The following is a 21746-nucleotide window of genomic DNA, read 5'->3' on the forward strand; positions in this document are numbered from 1 at the left end:
AATCAACTAAACTAGAATGACCATTATATGTGCCAAATCGCTGTCACAAAAGCAAACAGGGAATGGGGAATGTGTTCTGGCACCTACAGTGGTCCTGCAGAGTGTGTGATGAGGGAATACGATGAAACCACATTAAAAAAAAAAGAGTGGGCCAAAATGAATGTTCAAAATTGTCATGCACTGGGGTCACTGATAGCTCCATTTCCCCCCACTGCGGTAGTTTTAGAGTGGTTTTTATTTGAAAGGAAGATACTGACAAACATAATGTTTGTAAAAGTTGTCATTCTCCCTTTAGAAAAACATTTTCTGACATATCTTAAGTCTAAATTTGATTAAAACCAATGGTATCTCTTCCTAGTGCATTTCTGCCATAAAATCATTAGCATTAACATAACCTTATTATTTCAAAACTCAAACCTTTTGGAAGGAAAGCGTGACTCCTTGTCTTTTGAGTTGTCAGCAGTAACCAGAAGGTTTCCCCACATGGCAGTCTTTGACATTTCATCAGAAATATTGATCACCGATGGGTCATCTCTAGACAGGAGTTTACCCAAAAGGAAATAATATACAATAAACAAGCAATGAGGCACTCAGGTAGAGAAGATGAATATATGACAACTTTGTAACTATGTGAAACATTTTACCTACATTCTTCACAGTAAAGTACATGCAATATAAAGTTCTCATCTTAAACATTTTAAGGTGTACAATTAAAGGTTATTAAAGGCATTTACAATGTATATCCCACTACTACATCTGTCTCCAGAATTCTTTTCATCTTATCAAACTGAAATTTTATATCTATTAAACAATAACTCTCTGCTTCCTCCTCTTCACAGCCCCTGCAAGCACCACGGCATGTTCTGCCTCTGTTGCTCTATTTTACGTGTGCCATGTAAGATGCCTCACATGGTGTTTGTTTTTTGTATCGCTGCCTTATTTCATTTGAAAATGCCCTCAGAGTTCAAGATGCTCTATCATATGCCTAAATTTCTCTCCTTTGAAGACTGAATAATATTTCATATTGTTTATTATAATAGCATATTTTAAATAATTAAAATTGAGAAGCATAAAGTAAATCACTCAGTTATTGAAGGGTATCTGAAAAATCCAAAGAAAATATTCCAGCTGTGTAGATGTAGATTTGGGCTACAGTTTTCTTGATTCATCCCTGATCTCAGACATTTACTTCTAATTCTGTTCTAATTTAAATGCTCAAGAGGCCCATGCTGCCACCATTTTAAATTGCTGTTCCACCCTCTTAAGACCTCCATCTCTGCGCTACTGGGGTTATATTTAGAAAGTGGTCTCCTATGCCAATGCGTTCAAGTATACTTTTCACTTTCTCTTCTATAAGGTTCAGTGTGGCTGGCTTTATGTTGAGGTCTTTGATCCATTTGGACTTGAGTTTTGTGCATAGTGATAGATATGGGTCTGTTCTCATTCTTCTACATGTTGATAGCCAGTTATGCCAGCACCATTTGTTAAACATGCTTTCTTTTTTCCATTTGATATTTTTTGCTTCTTTTGTAAAAAATCAGGTGTTCGAAGGTGTGTGGATTAATATTCGGGTCTTCAATTACTGTATTGCTAGTGGGAATGCAAGCTGGCACAGCCCCTTTGTATGTCAGTGCGGCGATTTCTCAGAAAATTAGGAAACAACCTTCCTCAAGACCCAGTAATACCACTTTTGTGTATATACCCAAAGGATGCTCAATCGTGGCACAGAAACATGTGCTCAACTATGTTCATAGCACCATTGTTTGTCATAGCCCGAACTTAGAAACAACCTAAATGCCCTTCGACCAAAGAATGGATAAGGAAAATGTGGTACATTTACACAATGGAGCACTACACAACAAAAGAAAGAAAGAAAAAAATGACATCTTGAATTTTGCAGGTAAATGGATGGAGCTAGAAAACATCATTTTGAGTGAAGTAACCCAGATCCAGAAAGACAATTATCACATATACTCACTCATAGGTAGTTTTTAAACATAGAAAAATCAGACCACAAATCACAATCTCAGAGAACCTAGACAACAATGAGGACACTAAGAGACATACATAGATCTAATCTACATGGGTAGTAGAAAAAGACAAGATCTCCTGAGTAAATTGGGAGCATGGGGACTTTGGGAGAGGGTTGAAGGGAGTGGGGAGGCAGGGAGGGGAGCAGAGAATATGTAGGACTTAATAAAAATCAACAAGAAAAGACTTCCATCTCTTTTGTTTCCTTTGTCTTTCTATCCTTTTTCTTGCCAGCTACATCAGTGCATTTGCTGTTCATATTTTTATGTTCTATCCTGATCCTCTGTTCTACTTGAATACAGTGACGACAGTATTCTAGATCACTGGTCAACAGTTGCTTCCCCCAAAAGTCAAAGCTGGACACATGGCACTTACTCAGTAATTACATGTTTGAAAATGAATTCAGCCTGTGCCCTTGATGGGGTGTAACCGGGGAACCTACAGTATTAGGTTCTGTGCCAGTAGTTGGCTGGTTTGTTTAGCTTTGTTCTGTTTTTATATTTTAAATGTACAACAATTATAGAAAACATTCATGCTGTGTCAAAACCTCTCAAGACTTAGAAATATCATTAAATGGCAGCATAAAGTAACCACAGACCAAGTGAAAACTTTTGTAATGAAAAAAGCACTATTTTTGTACATATAAGTAACATTCTTTACTGTGAAAAAAATGACATTAACCAAACTCCTAAGCTGGCATCTTGTCAACTCTCTTGGTAGTTGTTTCCAAGAGGACAACGAACCCAACGTTTAGTGTAAATGATACACTAGAACTCAGTCTTGCTCAATCTAAAAATGTGTTCTTAATTCCTCTAGCCTTCTTGAAAATGGAGCTTCCTAGAAACTCAGCATAGGAGATCAACTAATTTCCAAAAAAGCATTAAATGAAAAACAAGTATATCATGGTCTTATGAGACAGTCTTAGGAACAAAGAGGTTACAAAATTTTGAATAAAAAATGTAAGCCTTAAGTGATAGTACTTTTTTATTATTTCATATGCAAAGTTCCTTTACAAATTTACAAGCTAGCATGCAGATTGGACTTTTTTTTTTAAGCTTATTTAACTACAAAACCCTTTAGGAATGGCAGGTCATAAAGCTAGAAGTCACTCAAGAATATATTTAACTCAAACAAGAGTATTTTGAATGAGACAAAAAAGAACTAAAATACTTTTTCCAGTTGTTTTCACCTTTAAGTAAAAAGTAACTACACCTAAACTTTTGAGGAGAATATGGTTTGGGAGTAAGACTGAGAGTACCATGGCAAATCTCTCCCCCTAAAAAATTTCATGTTTATTTCTTTACTGGAACAGCCTAAGAACTTTGAGACTATACACTTGGGTACCAAGTAGTACTTAAAACAGACTTTATGAGGAAATTATTCAAACTAAACTTTTGAAATAGGAAGGGAGATAGAAAATGGGGATGAAAGAGGAAGGGAGCAGAGAATGAAAGGGAACAAAGGAGAAATAGTCAGGGAGGGAGGGACAAATGTTTGTAAACATTTCCATTGTAACTAACTTTGCTTTGATGTCTTTGTGTGTAAAAAAAAATCAGTGTATTTTGCAGAACTACATGAATTTTTTCTTAAATGGCAGACATGACTGACTAGCCAAAAAATTAGTTATCTTTTTGGAAGTGACTTTTGTTAGGAGCAAATTCTCAGAATGAAAATGTTTTCCTAAGATCGCCTTACAGATACTGACCTCATTTATACTAGAAGTGAATGGTGAGTATCTTCAGGTGGTAATTTCTGAGAATATAAAAGTGATCTTTCATACACCTTATAAACCATGAAAAGAAAATACATCTCCCTGTGTTTGCTTCTTTTTGTCATTTTGCTACACAAGTGTTGGCAGAACTTACTGCAATCTGTAATTTATTCCTTGGTCTTGGGATTTTTTATATTTTAATACAACTTCAATAACTTTCCTATGGTATGAAGACCATCACCAGCATATTCTATGACCCTCACTGATGTGTTTTAAATATGTGTTTACCTGTAGTGTCCCTCCAGTGGGAGTTGCACTGTGCCCTCGTCTTCCATGGCTAGCATACTTTGTTCTTCCTGGAAAGACAAATGTACCGTATATAAAGTGAACCTGATGGGTCTCCATTTTACATTAAAGAGGAAACACAGATTAATGTTTTATTATCTCATTAACCTCAGGACCTTACACTTTGTTTGCATTTATTAATGCTAGCACAGGTCGTTTCATAAAGCCTCAGCTACTAAGAACACAAGTAATTAATGAAATCTCATAACACAAAGTAATTTAAATGCTAACAACAATCTTGCTCATGTCATTCAATGTGAAACATGGTTAATTTCCAAGCACATTAAGAAATAACCTAAATTTTACAAGAATAAAAGTATGAGTAATGTTATGAGAGTTTATTTTTTATAAATTGAATTTACATTCCCAAATTCTCTACTAGGAAGAAGTTAGGGCCACATATTTAGAGCACTGATGCTCGAACTCTACTCTAGAGTCACCTGTAAGCAATGCCAAACTTTACCTATGGGTAAACGGGTCCTCCATCTGGAGGTTCTGATTCTGTAGGTCTAGAATAGAGAGTGCACAAATTTACATTCCTAATAAACTGCACACGATGTTGATCACACTGGTCTGAGACCACATTTTGAGAATTGCTCTAGAGAATTGGAAAAAAAAACCAGCAGGCACCTTCTTATATGCATAAAAACATGAATCTGGGTCTCGTTCACTCTTGCAGCATTCTCTTAACCTGCTAATCAAGACTTCAACCTTGATGATCCAGGCTCAGGCTATATGCTGTGGAACAATGGTGACGGGACCACATGAGCTCTGCTGCTAACCTTGCTTATATGCACCCTTCAGACACCTCAGAGTGTATTACACTCTGTGGAACAAATTATTTATCTTCTTGTATCCAAGGGAATAATCCTGTTCACTTTCTTGTGCTGTTTTGTAAGGGATTTATTTCTTCCAAAGTCCATTTGTGTGCTGTCATTGGTAGTGCTAGTAAGACTAAGAGATGATTAGTGCATGAGGACCTGATAAGAATCAGCTTCAGAGGAGTTATTTAGGCTTGAAGTTTAACATGTAGGGAGGGCAAGGTATCAGGTACATGAGGCACCTGGCATAAGCTGCCAGGAAACACACAGAAAACAAGAAGTGAGGCCAACTACAAATGTAAAACACAAAGGTCTCGGTGACCAATTTCCTCCAGCGAGGCTCCATCCCATTCAGGTCCCACAACCCTCTAAACAGTGTCACTAACTGGAAACTAAGTGTTGAACCACACAATCTAAAGAGGACATATTACAACTAAACTAGACCATTATACTCCATTCTTCCATAGGTTCATGGTCATCTCTGAGATCCAAGGAAATACCTTAACTGTGAATTCCTGTACAATCAAAAAACAATTTGAATGCCTTCACCATACGATGGGACAGAATAATCGTCCCCATTCCTAAATGGAAGAGTGGGACTATAGAAAGGAAAGATCATACAAAAGCAAGACCAAAACCCAGGAGGGCAAACACCAAATCCTATAGCCTCATGTCCAGCATTTGGAACTCATGACAGAATCATCTGTGGTCCAAAGGGCTTAGATAGCCCCATCTCTCCTGCTTTATTACCAGCACTATGCATAGCCTCTTTATTTGCCAGCTCTGCTCCCTGATGCAGGCTTTGCTGTGTAGAAATCCTGTGGTTCTTGCATCTTCCACATGAGGTTTTCTTTGTAACTTCAACTTCATACAGTCCCTTCTTGGGGGCCTTCTTTCAGGGATTCTGACCCCATGATAAATTTACTAGACTCGGTGGCCTTAAGAAACCTTGGCGCAAGCTTCATTTAATTCTATTATTCTTGTATCTTTCATGTCTATACACAGTACTGCCAACTCTTTCAACCAGCTCAAGATGAAGCCTTGCCCTCTTTGAAGACAGCTGTATCAGCTTTTGTATCCTGACCCTAGAAAAACACATACATAGGCAGTTCTTTCTGAGGAGGCAATGCCTTCAGCAGTATTCTCAGATTAGACTTTAGTCTTAAAAATGAATTTCCAATTTCACAAGATGGGTCTTACAGTGGGTGGAGTCTTACCTTTTTTCTCTTGTACATAGCACAAGATTTCTCTTTAATGGTTCTAATCTCTAATGATATACTAGCCTTATCAGCAACAATCTTACATATAATTTTAAGCTTATAGTTTTTCCCCACAGACTAGATGTCTTTATACCTTTTTGTTCCACTTGTTGTTCTCTGGCTAAAGATCTGGATAAGAGCAATAAGTAATACCCATACAGTATGAACACCTGAACAATTTTGACATTTTCTCTCAAACAATTTAGTCTATTATTTTCAAATTTAGGTACTCTGAAGTTCTCAGGACATAGGTAGACTAAATACAACCAAGTTCTTTGCCATATTAAGAAATAAATTTTCTCTAACCCAGATCCCAATAGAATCCTTGTTCCCTTCTGAACCCTTTCAGGAGTTGCTCCTCCACTGTCCACATTTCTTTCAACATTCTAGTCTACTCAACTCCCACCAGGGTAGCCAGCAAAGCTTTGCATATAGTCCTAGATCTTTTGCTAGCTGCATTCTAAACTCTTCCACATTTTCTCCACAAGCCTGTGCCAAAACCCAAGAGCCGTATGGTCAAGTTTGTCACGGCAACAGCCTTATTCCTCTACAATAAACCTCTGTATTAGTTACTTTTCTCAGAATGTGAACAAATACCTGATGAGAATCAGCTTAAGAGAATGGGTTATTTTGACTTTCATCCAGGGATAGAGTCCATTATGACAGGGAAAGCACTGTATCAGGAGCAAGAGGTAGCTGGTCGCCCTGCTCCAGGAGTCAGAAAGCGGAGAGCAGCACCAAGTGGGGCTTGGCTTTCAAATCTCCAGCAATCAATTTGCTTTAGGAGCATCACTTCCTAAAAGTTACACAGTCTTTTAAAAAGGTGTCATCATCTGGGCACCGAACATTCTTATGAGAAACAATTTATACTCAATTTACAACAAGAAGACCATTAATTAAAAGAACTCATTTAAGTATAAGGAGAGCCAATCTGCAGCCTAGAATGAGGTGCTCCTTCCAACTTAGTTTGTCAAGATATACGGGATATAACATAGCATATACATAACATATTACACACCACAGAGTCAAAGACAGAACATAACTATACATTCTGGTAGAAAAATAATACTTTTTATACATTTTATGTTGCTGTACATGAAGGGACATTAAGAGACCATCAGTGATCCCGAAGACTACACAAGACAAACCAGGATATAAACAAAGTATACACGTGTCCTTGGTTGTTCACTAGAAGATGATACACAGCATCTCTTCTGGCCAAATCAGCAAGATTTACTAAAGACTAAAGCACAAATCAAGCTGAAAAGAATAAAAGTACAATCAGTGCCTGTGTCACCTGGCAGCACAAAAGGCAGACCCATTAGCAGCAGCAAAGACTGGGGCTAAGGCTTTGTGAACAGTTTTTTCTTCCTGATGATTTTCCACTTTTCTCTCAAATTGCTTTCAATAATTATTTTGCACTCCGAGGCTTGTTAGTGTGTGTGGGCTTTATTCTAGTCATCATCCTATCCAAACAAAAACTCATCACCTCTAAAGATAGCATTTCCAAGCCATGCTTATCTGAAGTGAAGGGTGGCAGAGCAGCCGCTGCTGCTGTCTTCAGTGCCAGAAGGGATCTGGGTGGGCCTGGGAGTGGTGATGGAGGGACAGCTGCATCCCAACAGCACTGCTGGGAGGCAAAGGAGGAGACTTCCCATAGAGGGGCTGTGAAATCAGGCACAGTTACCTTGATCTTCACAGCCCAGGTTATATCGTCATTCAGGAAGACAAATATCCGAATAGAACTGAGTAGATAACTACTGCAGAAGCACGAAACATTGGTCCCAGACAGCACCTCATCTACACAGGAACTGTCAATGATATGCTGATACATCGTGAAGCCCAACCACAACATGTTAGAGGAATAGCTAAAGGAAGGGTTTGGACAAAAAGACTTTAGAATTCCTTATGCTATGACTGAAAGATAATCTTTTAATTAAATTGTTTATCAAAGAAGTTTTCAGGGATGGACCAGGTAAATGCAAATCAAGACAACTTTAAGATACCATCTTACACCTGTCAGAATGGCTAAAATCAAAAACACCAATGATAGCCTTTGCTGGAGAGGTTGTGGAGAAAGGGGTACACTCATCCATTGCTGGTGGGAATGCAAACTTGTGAAACCACTTTGGAAAGCAGTATGGCAGTTTCTCGGGAAATTCAGGATCAACCTACCCCTGGACCCAGCAATACCACTCTTGGGAATATACCTAAGCGATGCCCTATCATACAACAAAAGTATATGCTCAACTATGTTCATAGCAGCATTGTTTGTAATAGCCAGAACCTGGAAACAACCGAGATGCCCTTCAATGGAAGAATGGATGAAGAAAGTATGGAATATATACATATTAGAGTACTACTCAGCAGTAAAAAACAATGACTTCTTGAATTTTGCATGCAAATGGACAGAAATAAAAAACACTGTCCTGAGTGAGGTAAGCCAGACCCAAAAAGAGGTACATGGGATGTACTCACTCATATTTGGTTTCTAGCCATAAATAAAGGACATTGACCCTATAATTCGTGATCCTAGAAAAGCTAAATAAGAAGGTGAACCCAAAGAAAAACATATAGACATCCTCCTGGATATTAACCTTCATCAGGCGACAGAGACAGAGACAGAGTCCCACACTGGAGCACCAGACTACAACCCCAAGGTCCAAACCAGGAGCAGAAGGAGAGAGAGCACGAGCAAGGAACTCAGGACCGCGAGGGGTGCACCCACACACTGAGACAATGGGGATGTTCTTTCGGGAACTCATCAAGGCCAGCTGGACTGGGTCTGAAAAAGCATGGGATAATACTGGACTTACTGAACATAGCGGACAATGAGGACTGCTGAGAAGTCAAGAACAATGGCACTGGGTTTTGATCCTACTGCACATACTGACTTTGTGGGAGCCTAGGCTGTTTGGATGTTCACCTTAATAGACCTGGAAGGAGGTGGGAGGTCCTTGGACTCCCCACAGGGCAGGGAACCCTGACTGCTCTTAGGGCTGATGAGAGAGGGGGAGTTGATTGGGGGAGGGGGAGGGATATGGGAGGCGGTGGTGGGGAAGAGACAGAAATCTTTAATAAATAAATAAGTTAATAAAAAAAGAAAATTTCAGGTATAAAAAAAGGGGAAACAAATAATTTCATATCTAATAAAGAGCAAAAAATGACACATAGAAAAGGAACCTACTCATTTCATGCATTGATTGAAGATGCATTGTGTTTTAGGTACATATCAAAGAAAAATAATAGGGACACTACCAATCAGGTTCACTTAATGAATGTATATTTACATAATCTAGTGACAGGTAACTGTAAGGTACAGAGATACAAATTTAAAAAGAAAGATATAAACTCGATTCTCAAAGGAAATAAAAGATTAACACAAAGAACACAAGAACAGACAGTGAAGAGGAGACTTCAGGTAGGAAGAAATGATGTGAGATAAACAAGGTGTTTCCATGGCAGTGAGCAAGCAGCGTCACAAAAGACAGAGGCCCATGGTGAACTGAAATGGGAAATATAATCTGTACGATTCTAGTGGTTTTTGATAAACTGAATGATATTACATCCTTAGTCTGAACTTTATTTTGTAATAGTAGAAAAATTGTAATTGTTATATTATAGTACCTGACATATGGTTTGTCCTTTACCTTTAATAAAATAGTTGACTTAAATTATATATCCATTTGGGGGCGCAGTTTATATATATGTGGAAGCCCTTTAAAATCTCAAAGTTTAAACAATAGCTGAGAGTCAGCATTCAGAAAGATACTTAAGTTACTATGGGGGACAAATACTTTGTGATTTTTGCAATTCACATGTCCTAAGAAATGGGAGGAGATTCGGGAGTCACATTCAACACTTCATTTTATTGAAGAGGCAAATAAGGCAAGAAGAAGTTAAAAAATTCCTACCATTTCCTTCTCTCAACTAATACCATCATCTTCAGATATTGCATATGTATAAATTTGAAAACAATAAGGAGTATACTTTAAAGAATTATTATTTCTGTTTTCTAACAGATTAAAGAGTTGATAGCATAAAATAATAAAAACTTAAAAGGTAAAAGTGGGGTGGGGCATATAGAATTCAGCAAGCCCATGGAGTCATCAGAACCTATGGCTCAGCAACATTTTGAATTTTGTGCGTGTGTGTGCACACATGTATATGTGCATATGTACATGCGTGTGCGAGATGAGCACATGTGGCAGTCAGAAGACAACTTGCAGGAGTTTGTTCTCTCCTTGTGTATGTGGGTTCCAGGAAGCAATCTGGTCGGCAGGCTTGATGGACAGTGCCTGTTCTGCTGAGCCATCTCACTGGTCCCGATTCAGCACCTTTAAGTAACTGCCTAAATTACTTTAAGTACAAAAAATTTCTGATATGGTAATCTTGTATAAAGAACTTTGCTGTTTTATAGAGAATGAGATTATGTGAGTCTAATAAAAGGTTTACCTCAGATGTCAACATCACCTGAAGGTCTAAGAAAAATAGATTTCTGGATCTGATATGCATCATTTGATGAAACAGGCCTGGGAATTTGCATTTTTAAAATATTGCAAGGTGCTGGCTGGTGCAGCAGAGACCCTGGAACCAGATTTTGGGAAAGAGCTGCTTTAGGAGATAGAACATACTTGTCCCACTCTATAGTTGAATCATAAAAGCCATTTCTCTACGTTAGTAATTAGGATCGCTTCCTAAATCCACAGCCAATTCTTACCTTTCTGAGAGGTAAAGCACTTGCTTTAATTTATTTAATTGTGCTTATTTTTAGATTGTACTTTCTTAGAATCTTTCATGACCACAAGGCCCCACTTGCCTTATTTTTTGTTTTCTTCTATAGGGTATGTGTTAGAGCAGTCCCTCAGTAATGAAGAAGGTATAGAAACGATTACTTCCATGGAATTGCATCTCCACCCCTACCTAACACCGGTACCCGTGCTTTCCACCTGAGAGCAAACATTCTGCTGGAATTTTCTGCATTTAACAGTAGTCCTTTGGTGATGAGTACAATGTCCTAGGGAATATTTAAGTAGGGAGGAAGGCATGTTGGTACTCTGAGCACATTTGGACATCCAGAATTGATTCTGCAGTCTTCCCTTTACACAGAGCAATGTGCAAAATGTCAGGGTTCCAATATTCATTTCTACCCTGATTATAATCCTTTCTTTCTAAAAGCTGAAGCATATGTATATGCATATGCATGAAGTACATGAAAATTTGGAACAGAAGCTCTGCGACCTTGGACTGGCCTGTGTAGCTATTTATTCTGCTTAACTCATTATTGAATTTTAAGGTCAAATGAATGTTTTCTCAGTGCCATAAGACAAAAAATGGGCTACTGATAGGAAAACCCTGGAGGATAAAGGTCCAAGCTTGTAACTATCATCAGAAGGACCAGAGGTGAGCTCGCTTTAAATTCAAGTCTCAGGGAGCTGAGACATTTCTGCCGTTTATCATCTTGCCAGATCACAACCAGAGTTCCTCAATTAATTTGAACATTTCTGAAGAACTTATCCATTACCCACTCTACTGTACAGTCTCTTGGAGTCCTGGGCAGTGGTACAAGACACTACAGTACAGTCATGTCTTTCAGTGGAATTCATAGGCTCAGAAAAAAGAAGATACCCAAGTCTGGGTCCCCAAGTAGAAAATTAACCTTGGATTTAAGCTTCAGTGTCATCCTCCACAGGGCCTCCTCCACTCCTCACCGGTTCTGCTTTCCCGATGCTAGTTCTAAATAGAACATAAGCATCTTCACACGTCCTTCCTTATCTCTCCACACTCTTGGTGTGATGTCTTCTTTGCATTACTTAGAACTGCTTTTCAATGTTTGAGGATAGGTTATTCCTTGAATGAAACAGTGGGGTTTTTGTTTATTTCCATGCAGTTGGGATCATATGAAATATCATCGTCATAATCTTTGTGAGATTTTAAGGATTTCTAAACCCTTCTGGTAAATTTATTACAAGTTATTTTTCCCCTCATATTTGGAACTGAAGGATTCAACTATAAAATTCCCCCAGTAAGTCTTATTCTATTTTTATGTTCTTGCTGGAAGTATAAGTTCTAGGAAATTTAGTGATATCTAGTTACTCTTAAAATCTTTACTTTTAAATTCACAAAACAGTAAATACTATCAGAGCACAGTAAGGCATAATGTGATATAATATAAAAAGGTTAAAAGTTCTATACAAGGTCTCAGTGGAGTTAATAAACTCCCAAAATGCAAATATAATACACACAAATGTAAGTACTATATATAGATAATGTATATGTTAATATATATATATATATATAAAATATTATAAGTAGTTATGGGCAAGAGGAGTGACTAATTCTATTAGCAACAATCATATCTGAGATAAAACTTTTGGCTGGATATCACTGTGCAAAGTTACAGTGGCTAGTTCTAAAACATTTATGAGTACTGTCAACTTGTTCTCTGCATGTCACAAACAAACAGGAGCATCTGACATTGTCTTTCTAGAATAACAGAGAAAAATGACAATGACAGCATGGTGGCTTACACAGCATTTTCCTTAGGAATTTCCCAAATACTAAGAGAAATGAAATTCTAAGACCGTTTCACTCTGAGAATGGCCTCAGGAGAACACTGTGTAAAAGAGATGGAACTCTATGGAAAAGAGTGCCTCTACCTTAATCCACCAGAAACAGTAAAGATGTTTGACAGGAAATAAAAACAGTGCAATAAAGAAAACATAATGTATATGTCACTAGACAAATGAGCTTAGTAATATAATCTTTGGGAAGATGGGGGAAGCTCCTAGGCATAAATATTGTCTTCCAACTTTAAATCTTGGGAAGGTTTTCAGGTGGGGTAAGCTTCAGTTCATCATATAGGCACTGTTATTATTCTTAGAAGAGCTCTGCTACTTAGACAAATACAGTAAACAGAAAAGTCAAGGACCAGTGCCAGTTTCACAGAATATTAACGTGGCATTAACATTGCTAGAAATATGACTCTATAATGCCTTCTACAACATTTTGGAAATTTGAAACATTCATACAGAAATAAGATACATTATCATGATGTCTTTATATGTGGATAACATGGAGGAAGGGTCCACAAATCACAGGTTATATAGCTATGTTGGTAGAATGTTCTCTGCCAAAAATTCATCAGAATTTGTGGCCCAGTCTGGCCTATCTAAATGACTGAGCAAAACTAAAACTGTTTTTGTGTTTGCAAATAAATTTCCCTACAGGAAAGAAGAAAAGTATCTGTGGTCCAAAAAATATTCAGTGGAAAAGAAAATGAATGCTTTTAGTAAACACCCGGGAAAACAATACTGGAAATAATGAACAAGTCTCCTAAAATGTTTCCTTTCTATTTCGTTTATACATAGAAATTTTTCTTTTGTTTTTGTGTCTGTAATCTTTGGGCTCAGTTACTCTGCTAAAAATGTTTTTATTTTTTATTTTCATTTACATTTCTTATAGTTTTTATGAGCTTTAAAATGGTGTGATTAAATAGCCTTCAAAAAAGGATTCAGGCTGACATGGGAACTTTATATATTTCATAAAGCTTATATCTAACTTGTTTCTTCTTATAAAACAGGAATAGAATAAATCAGTAGTCTGTGAAGATAACTAAAACCCGACGTTTTCTCAAATAAGATTTTAAAGCTTGGATTACTTTAGAAGCCAGTCAGGTCTCGAACTCCCCCCGACCACCAAAAGAAAGAATAACGACTTTATTCAAATCTACTGATTAAAACATCTTAGCAAGAAACATTACCAACAGTGAAATATATCACAATATTTCCTTTTCAAGCATTCAACCAAAAGCAACCATCACATGGCTATATCTCAGAAACAGTTACGCTTTAGCAATTTTTCCCCCACCCATGATCAAGAAATCAGAAAATAAGCCTTATAATTTAGAGAGTAAACAAATGCACAAGTTTTCATTTTTCATGTAGAATTGCCTTACTTGTGTAAGATCTCTGGCTTGCTCTCTGTTTATTTGTTTGATTTTCAAGACAGGGGTTCTCTGTGTAACAGCCTTGGATGTCCTGGAACTAGCTCCTGTAGATCAGGCTGGTCTCAAACTCATAGAGTCTGCCTGCCTCTGCCTCCCGAGTGCTGGGATTATAGGTGTGCATGACTATTGTTCTTCTCTTAAATAAAATACCAAGGTTTATTCTGACTTACTTCTTTTTCAGCATCTTCAAGTTTCTTTTTCTTACTCTCGGGCATTAAATCATCAAGCCAGCTGAGTTCCCGTTTGGTAAACAAGAAGTCCATCAATTTCCTCACAAATACCAGGGCTAACACCTAAAGACAATAACCATATAGTTTAAAATGTAAACAAACAATGGAGAGGAGATATGGATGAGTCTTAGGACTTACATTAAACTAAAAATTGAAAACACATGTGTATAAAATATAGCCTAATCTTTCTCTTTATTTCCTTTTCTTATCAAATAACCAGGATAGAATCTAAGATTTCATTCAATGTCAAAGGCATCTTAAAGAAAAAACTTAAACTATGAAATATACTTGATTATGCTCAAACTAGGATAAGTGAACTTTAAAAGATTCTTCAATATGCTAATAATTTTTGAATTACATATAGTCATTCAAATTTACTATACTTATAAATGCATTTAAAATATGTCTAAAACATTCAATTAAATTTCATTTTTAAAAATTTGCCTAATTTTTCATATTTGTTAGTATATTCCAAGGCTATTTTTTAAAATTTACATTTCCATTCTGCTTTCCATTAACTACTACATTATGAATGACCAGGAAAAGAAACAGATATTAAATCAGCAAAATGCAAAATATTTTTCAAGCCTGACTTTAGTGCCCAAGTTTATACTAGATTTTCTAGTAACTGTTCAAAGTGATTCAAGGCTACTTGGTTATTGCTGTTTTAGTTCATGTGTTTCCCACAATTCAGTTAAAGAGAAAGTGTTAGGGGAAGCTTCATACCATCATAGGAAAGACAATAGCAGCTCTTGAGACTTTGATTATCCACAGAAGACCAAGACAGCTCATCTGAATAATTGTGAAGAGATGAACTTTCCGGAGTGGTACATGCCTTAGATATATAAAATCTGGTTGATGTTTGGCTGGCATCCAGAAGAGCTTTATTCTATCAAATAACTAAAAGATTAAACAGACTATATTGCATTTTAAGAACAAGACAACAGTAACAGTAGGACAATTAGATATTTAGTATGTTCCAAAATATTAGGTTCAAATGACACAGTTGTAAAAACTGCAGGACATTAAAATGACATACAGTGTGGGCTTCTGTTTATCGAACAGTATACTGTATTTCCTATAATGTTATAACAAGGTGTCATTTAAAACGGTTTGCATAGAGCAAAGTCGGTGCTACATTTTGCTACCTTGAGAACCAGCACTATGTCAGACAAGATAAATTTGTTCTCTTTTTGTTTATCACATCATCACTTCTCCCTTTTGTCCCCAAATATTGGTCTTCTAGGCTTCCTATGCTTGGTGTGCTTTTTTCTCTCCCAGAGTGCACCATCTACCCTCATGGCTTTGGCTTTCACATGCTAAGTACTCCCAGACAGACCTCAGCTTCCTTCAAGGGCCACACAAACCCCGCTGTTGTGTAGAGGGCCTTGGGTTCCTCCTTACTGAACCCTGCCATTTTGGCTTTGGCACTTTGGTCCCCAACAAAGGTTTTGATTCTGTCTTTAGAAACATACACAACTTACATAAAGATTTGGCCTACATATATTTTTGTGACCAAAGTGTTTTATTATATTTTATACTTGGGGACTGGGGAGATAGTTTAGTCAGCAGAGAGACTCTAGTGCATCCCTGGAGCACATTGGCCAGCCAGTCTAGCAAATCTGTGAGCTCCAGCTTCACTGAGAGACCCTGTCTCAGAAGACAAGTGACCAAGGAAGATACCCAGGATTGACTCAGGACCTCGATATGCACGCAGACGTATTCATGTGAACCTGTGCATACACAGGTACATGCAACTGCACCAATACCTGCATGTATGCATACATATAATGCATATCAATGCAGATACATAAAGAATTGCAAACTATCTTATTTGGGTCAATTTAATAGATGGAACCAGTGTAACCAGTGGATTATGTTTATTTCAATTTTGTCATAATGATAAATAAAATAAATTTTTTATAAACTACATTTTAATAGACACTTCAATACATTTTGTTGAATAATTCATTTTACTACATATTAGTTTCATTTTGTGAGCCACTTGTTTAATCTTTAGGCCAAATTTTATTTATATAATTCTTTCAGTGAGAGGTGGCTATTTAGAAAACAGTAGTTTTGACCACCCTCAGCCACTATCATATTTCATAATTTTTATGATAATATATGCTACACAGCTTTAACAGAACATTGATAAATAAAATATTGCTCAGCTACCATAAGAAAACTATCAGCTACTTATCATCAAATCTTTCAACTTTACATACAGGGCAGATAAACAAGTATCTGTAGAGTTAGAATTAGAGCATCCTGTTTTGCCAAAATCCAATTTCATATGGAATAGATGTAATAGGATACCAAATAACATAAACCTATCTTCCCTTTGGTCTTCTCTGCCTTATGTGTGGCACAACTATTCCCCAGTTATGTAAACTGCAATCAAATGCACATTACAGCATCCACCAATATTCATTCATAACCTTCCAAAGGTTTTGCTGAAACCCATGACAGAACTGACTGCTAACCTCATTCTTGACTCACCTCTCGTGTGGTGTGTGTGTGTGTGTGTCTTTTCTACTTCATAACTCTGTCTTAAAATCAGGAATCATTAAACAGATACAATTTTGTGCATGGAGGAAGAAGAAGAAGAAGAAGAAAACCCTTTAGCTTACAACTGAATGTCTGTTCCTATAGAATTTTCCCCACCCATCATTATCCATTTAGGGAACTGTGCTGTTGCATAAGTGTGCTTCAGGGAGTGGGTGCTTCAATTGTTATTGTTTAAGTGGCACATTTGCTTCACTTTGGATCCCTGCAATGTTGGAATGAATATAGATGTAGTTATATATTTGAATACAGAAACAGCATTCATGAGAACATTGTGATCTGTTTTTTCTGCCATATTTCACAGTGAGAAGCCTACATAGTAAGTTCCTTAATAGTGCCAAAAGCCAGGTGACATAAAAAGTCCTCCAATTTGCTAGGTTACAAAGTAGCATGCTCCTTAGGATATCTGACATAGACAGCTAATGTGCTTGCCTAGTACTACTCCAAGAATAACAATCATGATAATTTTATTCTAAGTTTTGCATTTGGCTTTCAGCGTGTCCCAATAGCAGCATGTAGTATTTCCCCACCCAGTTAGCGTCAATTCCCAATAGGAATGTTAACTGTTCACTTAAATTTCCACCAATTCTGTTCTCAACATGACACCTGTCAACGTATGCCTAGGCTTTCTATTTTATTAATGTGATTTATAACTAATTAAATTTGACTTGAGGACTTCGATGTTTTTCCTCAACTTCACTTGAAAGGATCACACCCCAAGTAATTCTAAAACTTGACATTTTTGTTTAATTCTAAACCATGTTGGTAAAAAAAAAATCATTTGAATGAAATTAGAAGAAAATCTGTCAGGATCTACCCACAATTGTTTCACTTTGTTTTTTAAATTCCTGATGCTCTATTTATGTGAGCCTGAGGCCTAATAATAAACGCTTTCCACTTACAGACAAAATCACTAGTCATTGAAACTTTTGCCAAAGGCAAAAAAAAAAATCAAAAATCAAAAACAAATGAAAACACTAAACTAATTCTATTAAAATGCATTTCATACATGATACTTTAAATGAGCAAATTAAATCTCTGAGTAACTTTAAAAACCTAACCGCTCCCTATCACGCCCCCCTTCCTTGAGGCCTAGTCCCTATGCTTTGTGTGTTTCAGCATCTTACAATGGCCTCCTGTTGAAGTTTTGTCTCAGTGATAACAGCCTACACCGTTCCAAGGTCTGACTGCTGCAAGGCTGAAATGAGACCTTGGCAGGACTATGACCTCTGTGATCCCTCGGAGAAGGAGCTTTTCCACTTCCCGCAGTTCTTCACCGTTTGCTGTATTCTTAACGCTACAGCAGCAAAACTCCAGTCTCTACCTCCACCCTGCCATGGTCCTCTTCCTTCTGTCTTTCTGTCTTGCTCGGATACAGTTTGAGTCTTAAGTGTTCTCCGCAGGTTCGTTTTCTGAACACCTGATCTCCAGTGGTGGCATTGCTTTGGGAGGCTATGAAACCTTTAACAAGTGGTGTGGGATAGCAAAAGTCTGTCCCTGGGGGCCAGGTCTTTGAAAGTTATAGCCAGCCAATAGTTCACGCCCCACACTCTCTGCTTTCTGGTTTGCTGCCCTGTGACCAACCATCATCCATATTCCCACTGCTGTAGACAGAGCTGCTCTATCAGGCCTGCTACGATGGCCTGAAATCTCCTGAGACCACAAACCAAAATAAATCTTTTGTATAGGCATTTTTTTCTATTGTTGTGGACAGAATCCATAAACATGGCTTGATAACTATCATAGTTTGCATTTGTACATATCTTGAAGTTAATTCACTTTCCAAAAGGGTGACGGAAACTAAACTCTTTTCAGTGTTAACATATTTATGGTAAATGGCATCTCAACTGGCAAAGTGCTGGCCGAACAAGCAGGAAGACTGAGGTCAGGTCCTCAGAGCCCACTTAGTAAAGACAGTCATGGTGGCGCTTGGCTGGAATCCCAGTACTGGGGAAGTCAGGTTAGAAACATCCCTGGGTTCACTGGCCAGCCACTCTGACCTAGGCACTGGATATCAGGGTTGTCTTCTGGCTTCCACACATCTGTGCATTCTCCTTCAATCACACCCAAACATGCACACATGCACATAGAAATTTAAGGCTACCTATCTTTGGGGCTGGATAAAAGCACATAAGTGAGAGAGTGCCTATTTAGTAGAGACTCCTCTTTAGCATCTACAATTCTGGCCACTTTAAAAATATTTACATGTGGTCAGAAAGCCTCTCCTCAGATGATGACTGCTGTCACATGACTCATATCTGTACTCGAAGTTACAACAGGTACGCCTGTAAGAATAAAGTAATTTACCTGAATTCCCTTTAGAGATGAAGCACCCATATAGAGAAACACTCCATATAACACTGGCATGGGGATAAACTGTAAACAAACAAAACAAAAAACAATTAGAAAACATGAGGCATTATTTTCCAACATGTGGTCATTCATTTTGCACCTACCACAGAGGGAGGAAAAGAGAAAATTAAAAACATTCTAGAAGCCAGTATGATGCAAGATTGGAGGACATAGTTCAGACCCTACCCTGGCATTTCTGTCTGGGTAACTGAAGCAATTACATAAACTGCCTGCACCTTAGTGTCTCAATATCTAAAATAGACAATAGTGCAGTTGAGTGTTAGACTTACCTTAAAAAGCCCGATGATTCCTAAGAAATAGTATTATAAACTATTACTGCACCATAACAAAGATTGACTATTAGCCACATTAAAGACAGTTCACATTCTATTTTAAAATAGTAAAATGTTTGGATTAATGGTAAAGAACAAAGTTTAATTTACATTAGGTCCTAGTTTACGGCAGATATTTGCTAACATGTGCATTGTTCGAATTTCTTTTATTGGTTTAGCTCATTTTATCCAGTATCCTTTTACTTATATAGCAGAAATACATTTTTCAGTGATTAGATACAAGAAGCTGTGTAAATTAAATAATTCAATTAATATTTGATATTTAAGCAATCAAACTGAATGATAATTTATAAAGCAACTAACATGCTGCAAGAATATCTGCCAGATTTATATCACAAAACAATCCCTCTTTACTGCTACTCAAAAATTAATTTGATAATTTCAAATGTGAAGATTTCTTATATGCAATGCTGATTTACATATGGTCTTTGAAATAAAAAGCACGGCATTGTCCAGTCTGTGTCACTCACTTATAGTAAATTATATCCAATCCACATACTGACAAAATAATAGACCCTTTAACCTGGGCCGGAGCACAGTGAACTCAGTCACTAGCTGCTCAGGAAGTGTGAGCTTCTCCCATAGCTTGAAAATTACAAATCAGAACTGTTACTGTCAGGAAGTATGACAAAATTACACGTTCACGTACTTAAGGACTCTAAAACATAGGACAAATTTCATTCATACTTGGTGAAGGAAAATAATATAAAATTTTAAATAATATATCACTTTTATCTCATGCCATGCAATATTTAACAAGTTATGTTTATATTAAACTGCTACCTTAAATATATTCATTCTTTGATAAGGGATAATTTCATTACCTTCAGAATACTGGTCATAAAAACAGATGAACCCATAAGAATAAAAATCATGAGCCCAGTCACCCTCTGTTCTCTGATGCCGAGAAATTTGGGTTGTTCTCCTGGTGCAGAGCATTCTGATTCCAGTTTCAGGCTGTTGACGTGTGTGATGGAGAGGACTGTGGCAGCCACAAACCATGGCAGGCCCATAATGGAGCACACGCCTAGCATGACGGCCACCATTAACAGATCCAGGTGATAGCCACAACCTTTCTGTTAAGGACACAACAGAAAGAGAAGGGAGTGGTGTGAGCAACAAGCTACAGATGTCTTGGTTGTGAACAGAAACCACTTCCTGACAATACTGAGAGTCCTTTCATGGCAGATGCCCTTGAACTAAGCCCCTAAATACTGTTTCAAGCAGCTCGCTCCTGTTTCAGAAGGAGATGTTTTATTGGAAAGAATATCACAGAGCCTAATCTCCCTTACTTGGTCTCACTTTTGTCTCAGTCTATTGGTGACTTCTCAACAGTCAATGAATCTGGTCATCCCTTGAAATAAGAGCATCTGTGTTTCCTGCCTTCTCTCTAATTCCACCTTACTCTCACTGTCCCACACTTAAGTGTAGGAAGGAAATTGAGGAAAAGTAGGTGCCAGGGTGTTCAGAGATGGCTCTCTTGATAGGCTGATTGGGTTAGATCTCTGAGGAAATAGCTCAAAAGATACCTAAAGGCACTCTTGCCCCTCCAGCTGCGCCCAGCAAAACTCTTGATCTATATTGTGTTCTGGTTCTTATTTTTATTTTTTAATACTACTTCATGAAAGTATATGCATTATAGGTCTGGAAATGCATTGTTGGTATCAAATGATGGCAAGCATGGGTCTCCAATGGTTTGCATGAGGTTCTCTGTGTATATGCTGTGGCTATTAGCATGGAGTTTTTGTGGGATTCCTAATGGTGAGAGCAGGTGTGTCTCTGACTCTTTGCCTGTTCTTGGGACTCTTCCTCTCGGTGGGTTGGTTTGTTGAGTTTTGATATGAGGGCTTTCACCTTGTCCTACTGCATTTTGTTTTTGTCCTGTTTGTCTGTTGTCTCTTGGAGGCCAACTCTTTTCTGAAAAGGAACCAGAGCAGGTGTGACTCTAGGGGAGAGGAGAGATGGGAGGGGGCTGTGAGAAGTGGAGGGAGGAGGAACTGTGGTCAGATAAACTACATGAGAGAAGTAACTATTTTCAATTAAAAAATAAAATTAAAAACAACAAAAA

General features: G+C 37.6%; 1 protein-coding gene across 7 annotated transcripts in view; it reads right to left on the reverse strand.

Annotated features, from left to right (window-relative positions):
• Slc4a10 (solute carrier family 4 member 10) overlaps positions 1–21746 on the reverse strand; it is a 220683-nt gene that overhangs the window by 8290 nt on the left and 190647 nt on the right. For all 7 annotated transcript variants that reach the window (XM_057755058.1, XM_057755053.1, XM_057755052.1 and 4 more), the window contains 6 exons: positions 20503–20754; positions 19281–19349; positions 15132–15305; positions 14346–14468; positions 4031–4098; positions 418–534 (listed from right to left, as the gene is read on the reverse strand). In XM_057755058.1, the coding sequence (XP_057611041.1) occupies positions 418–534; positions 4031–4098; positions 14346–14468; positions 15132–15305; positions 19281–19349; positions 20503–20754 (803 nt within the window). The remainder of the gene's footprint in view (positions 1–417; positions 535–4030; positions 4099–14345; positions 14469–15131; positions 15306–19280; positions 19350–20502; positions 20755–21746) is intronic.

This window comes from Chionomys nivalis, chromosome 22 (genome assembly GCF_950005125.1).
Source record: "Chionomys nivalis chromosome 22, mChiNiv1.1, whole genome shotgun sequence".
NCBI lineage: Eukaryota > Metazoa > Chordata > Mammalia > Rodentia > Cricetidae > Chionomys > Chionomys nivalis.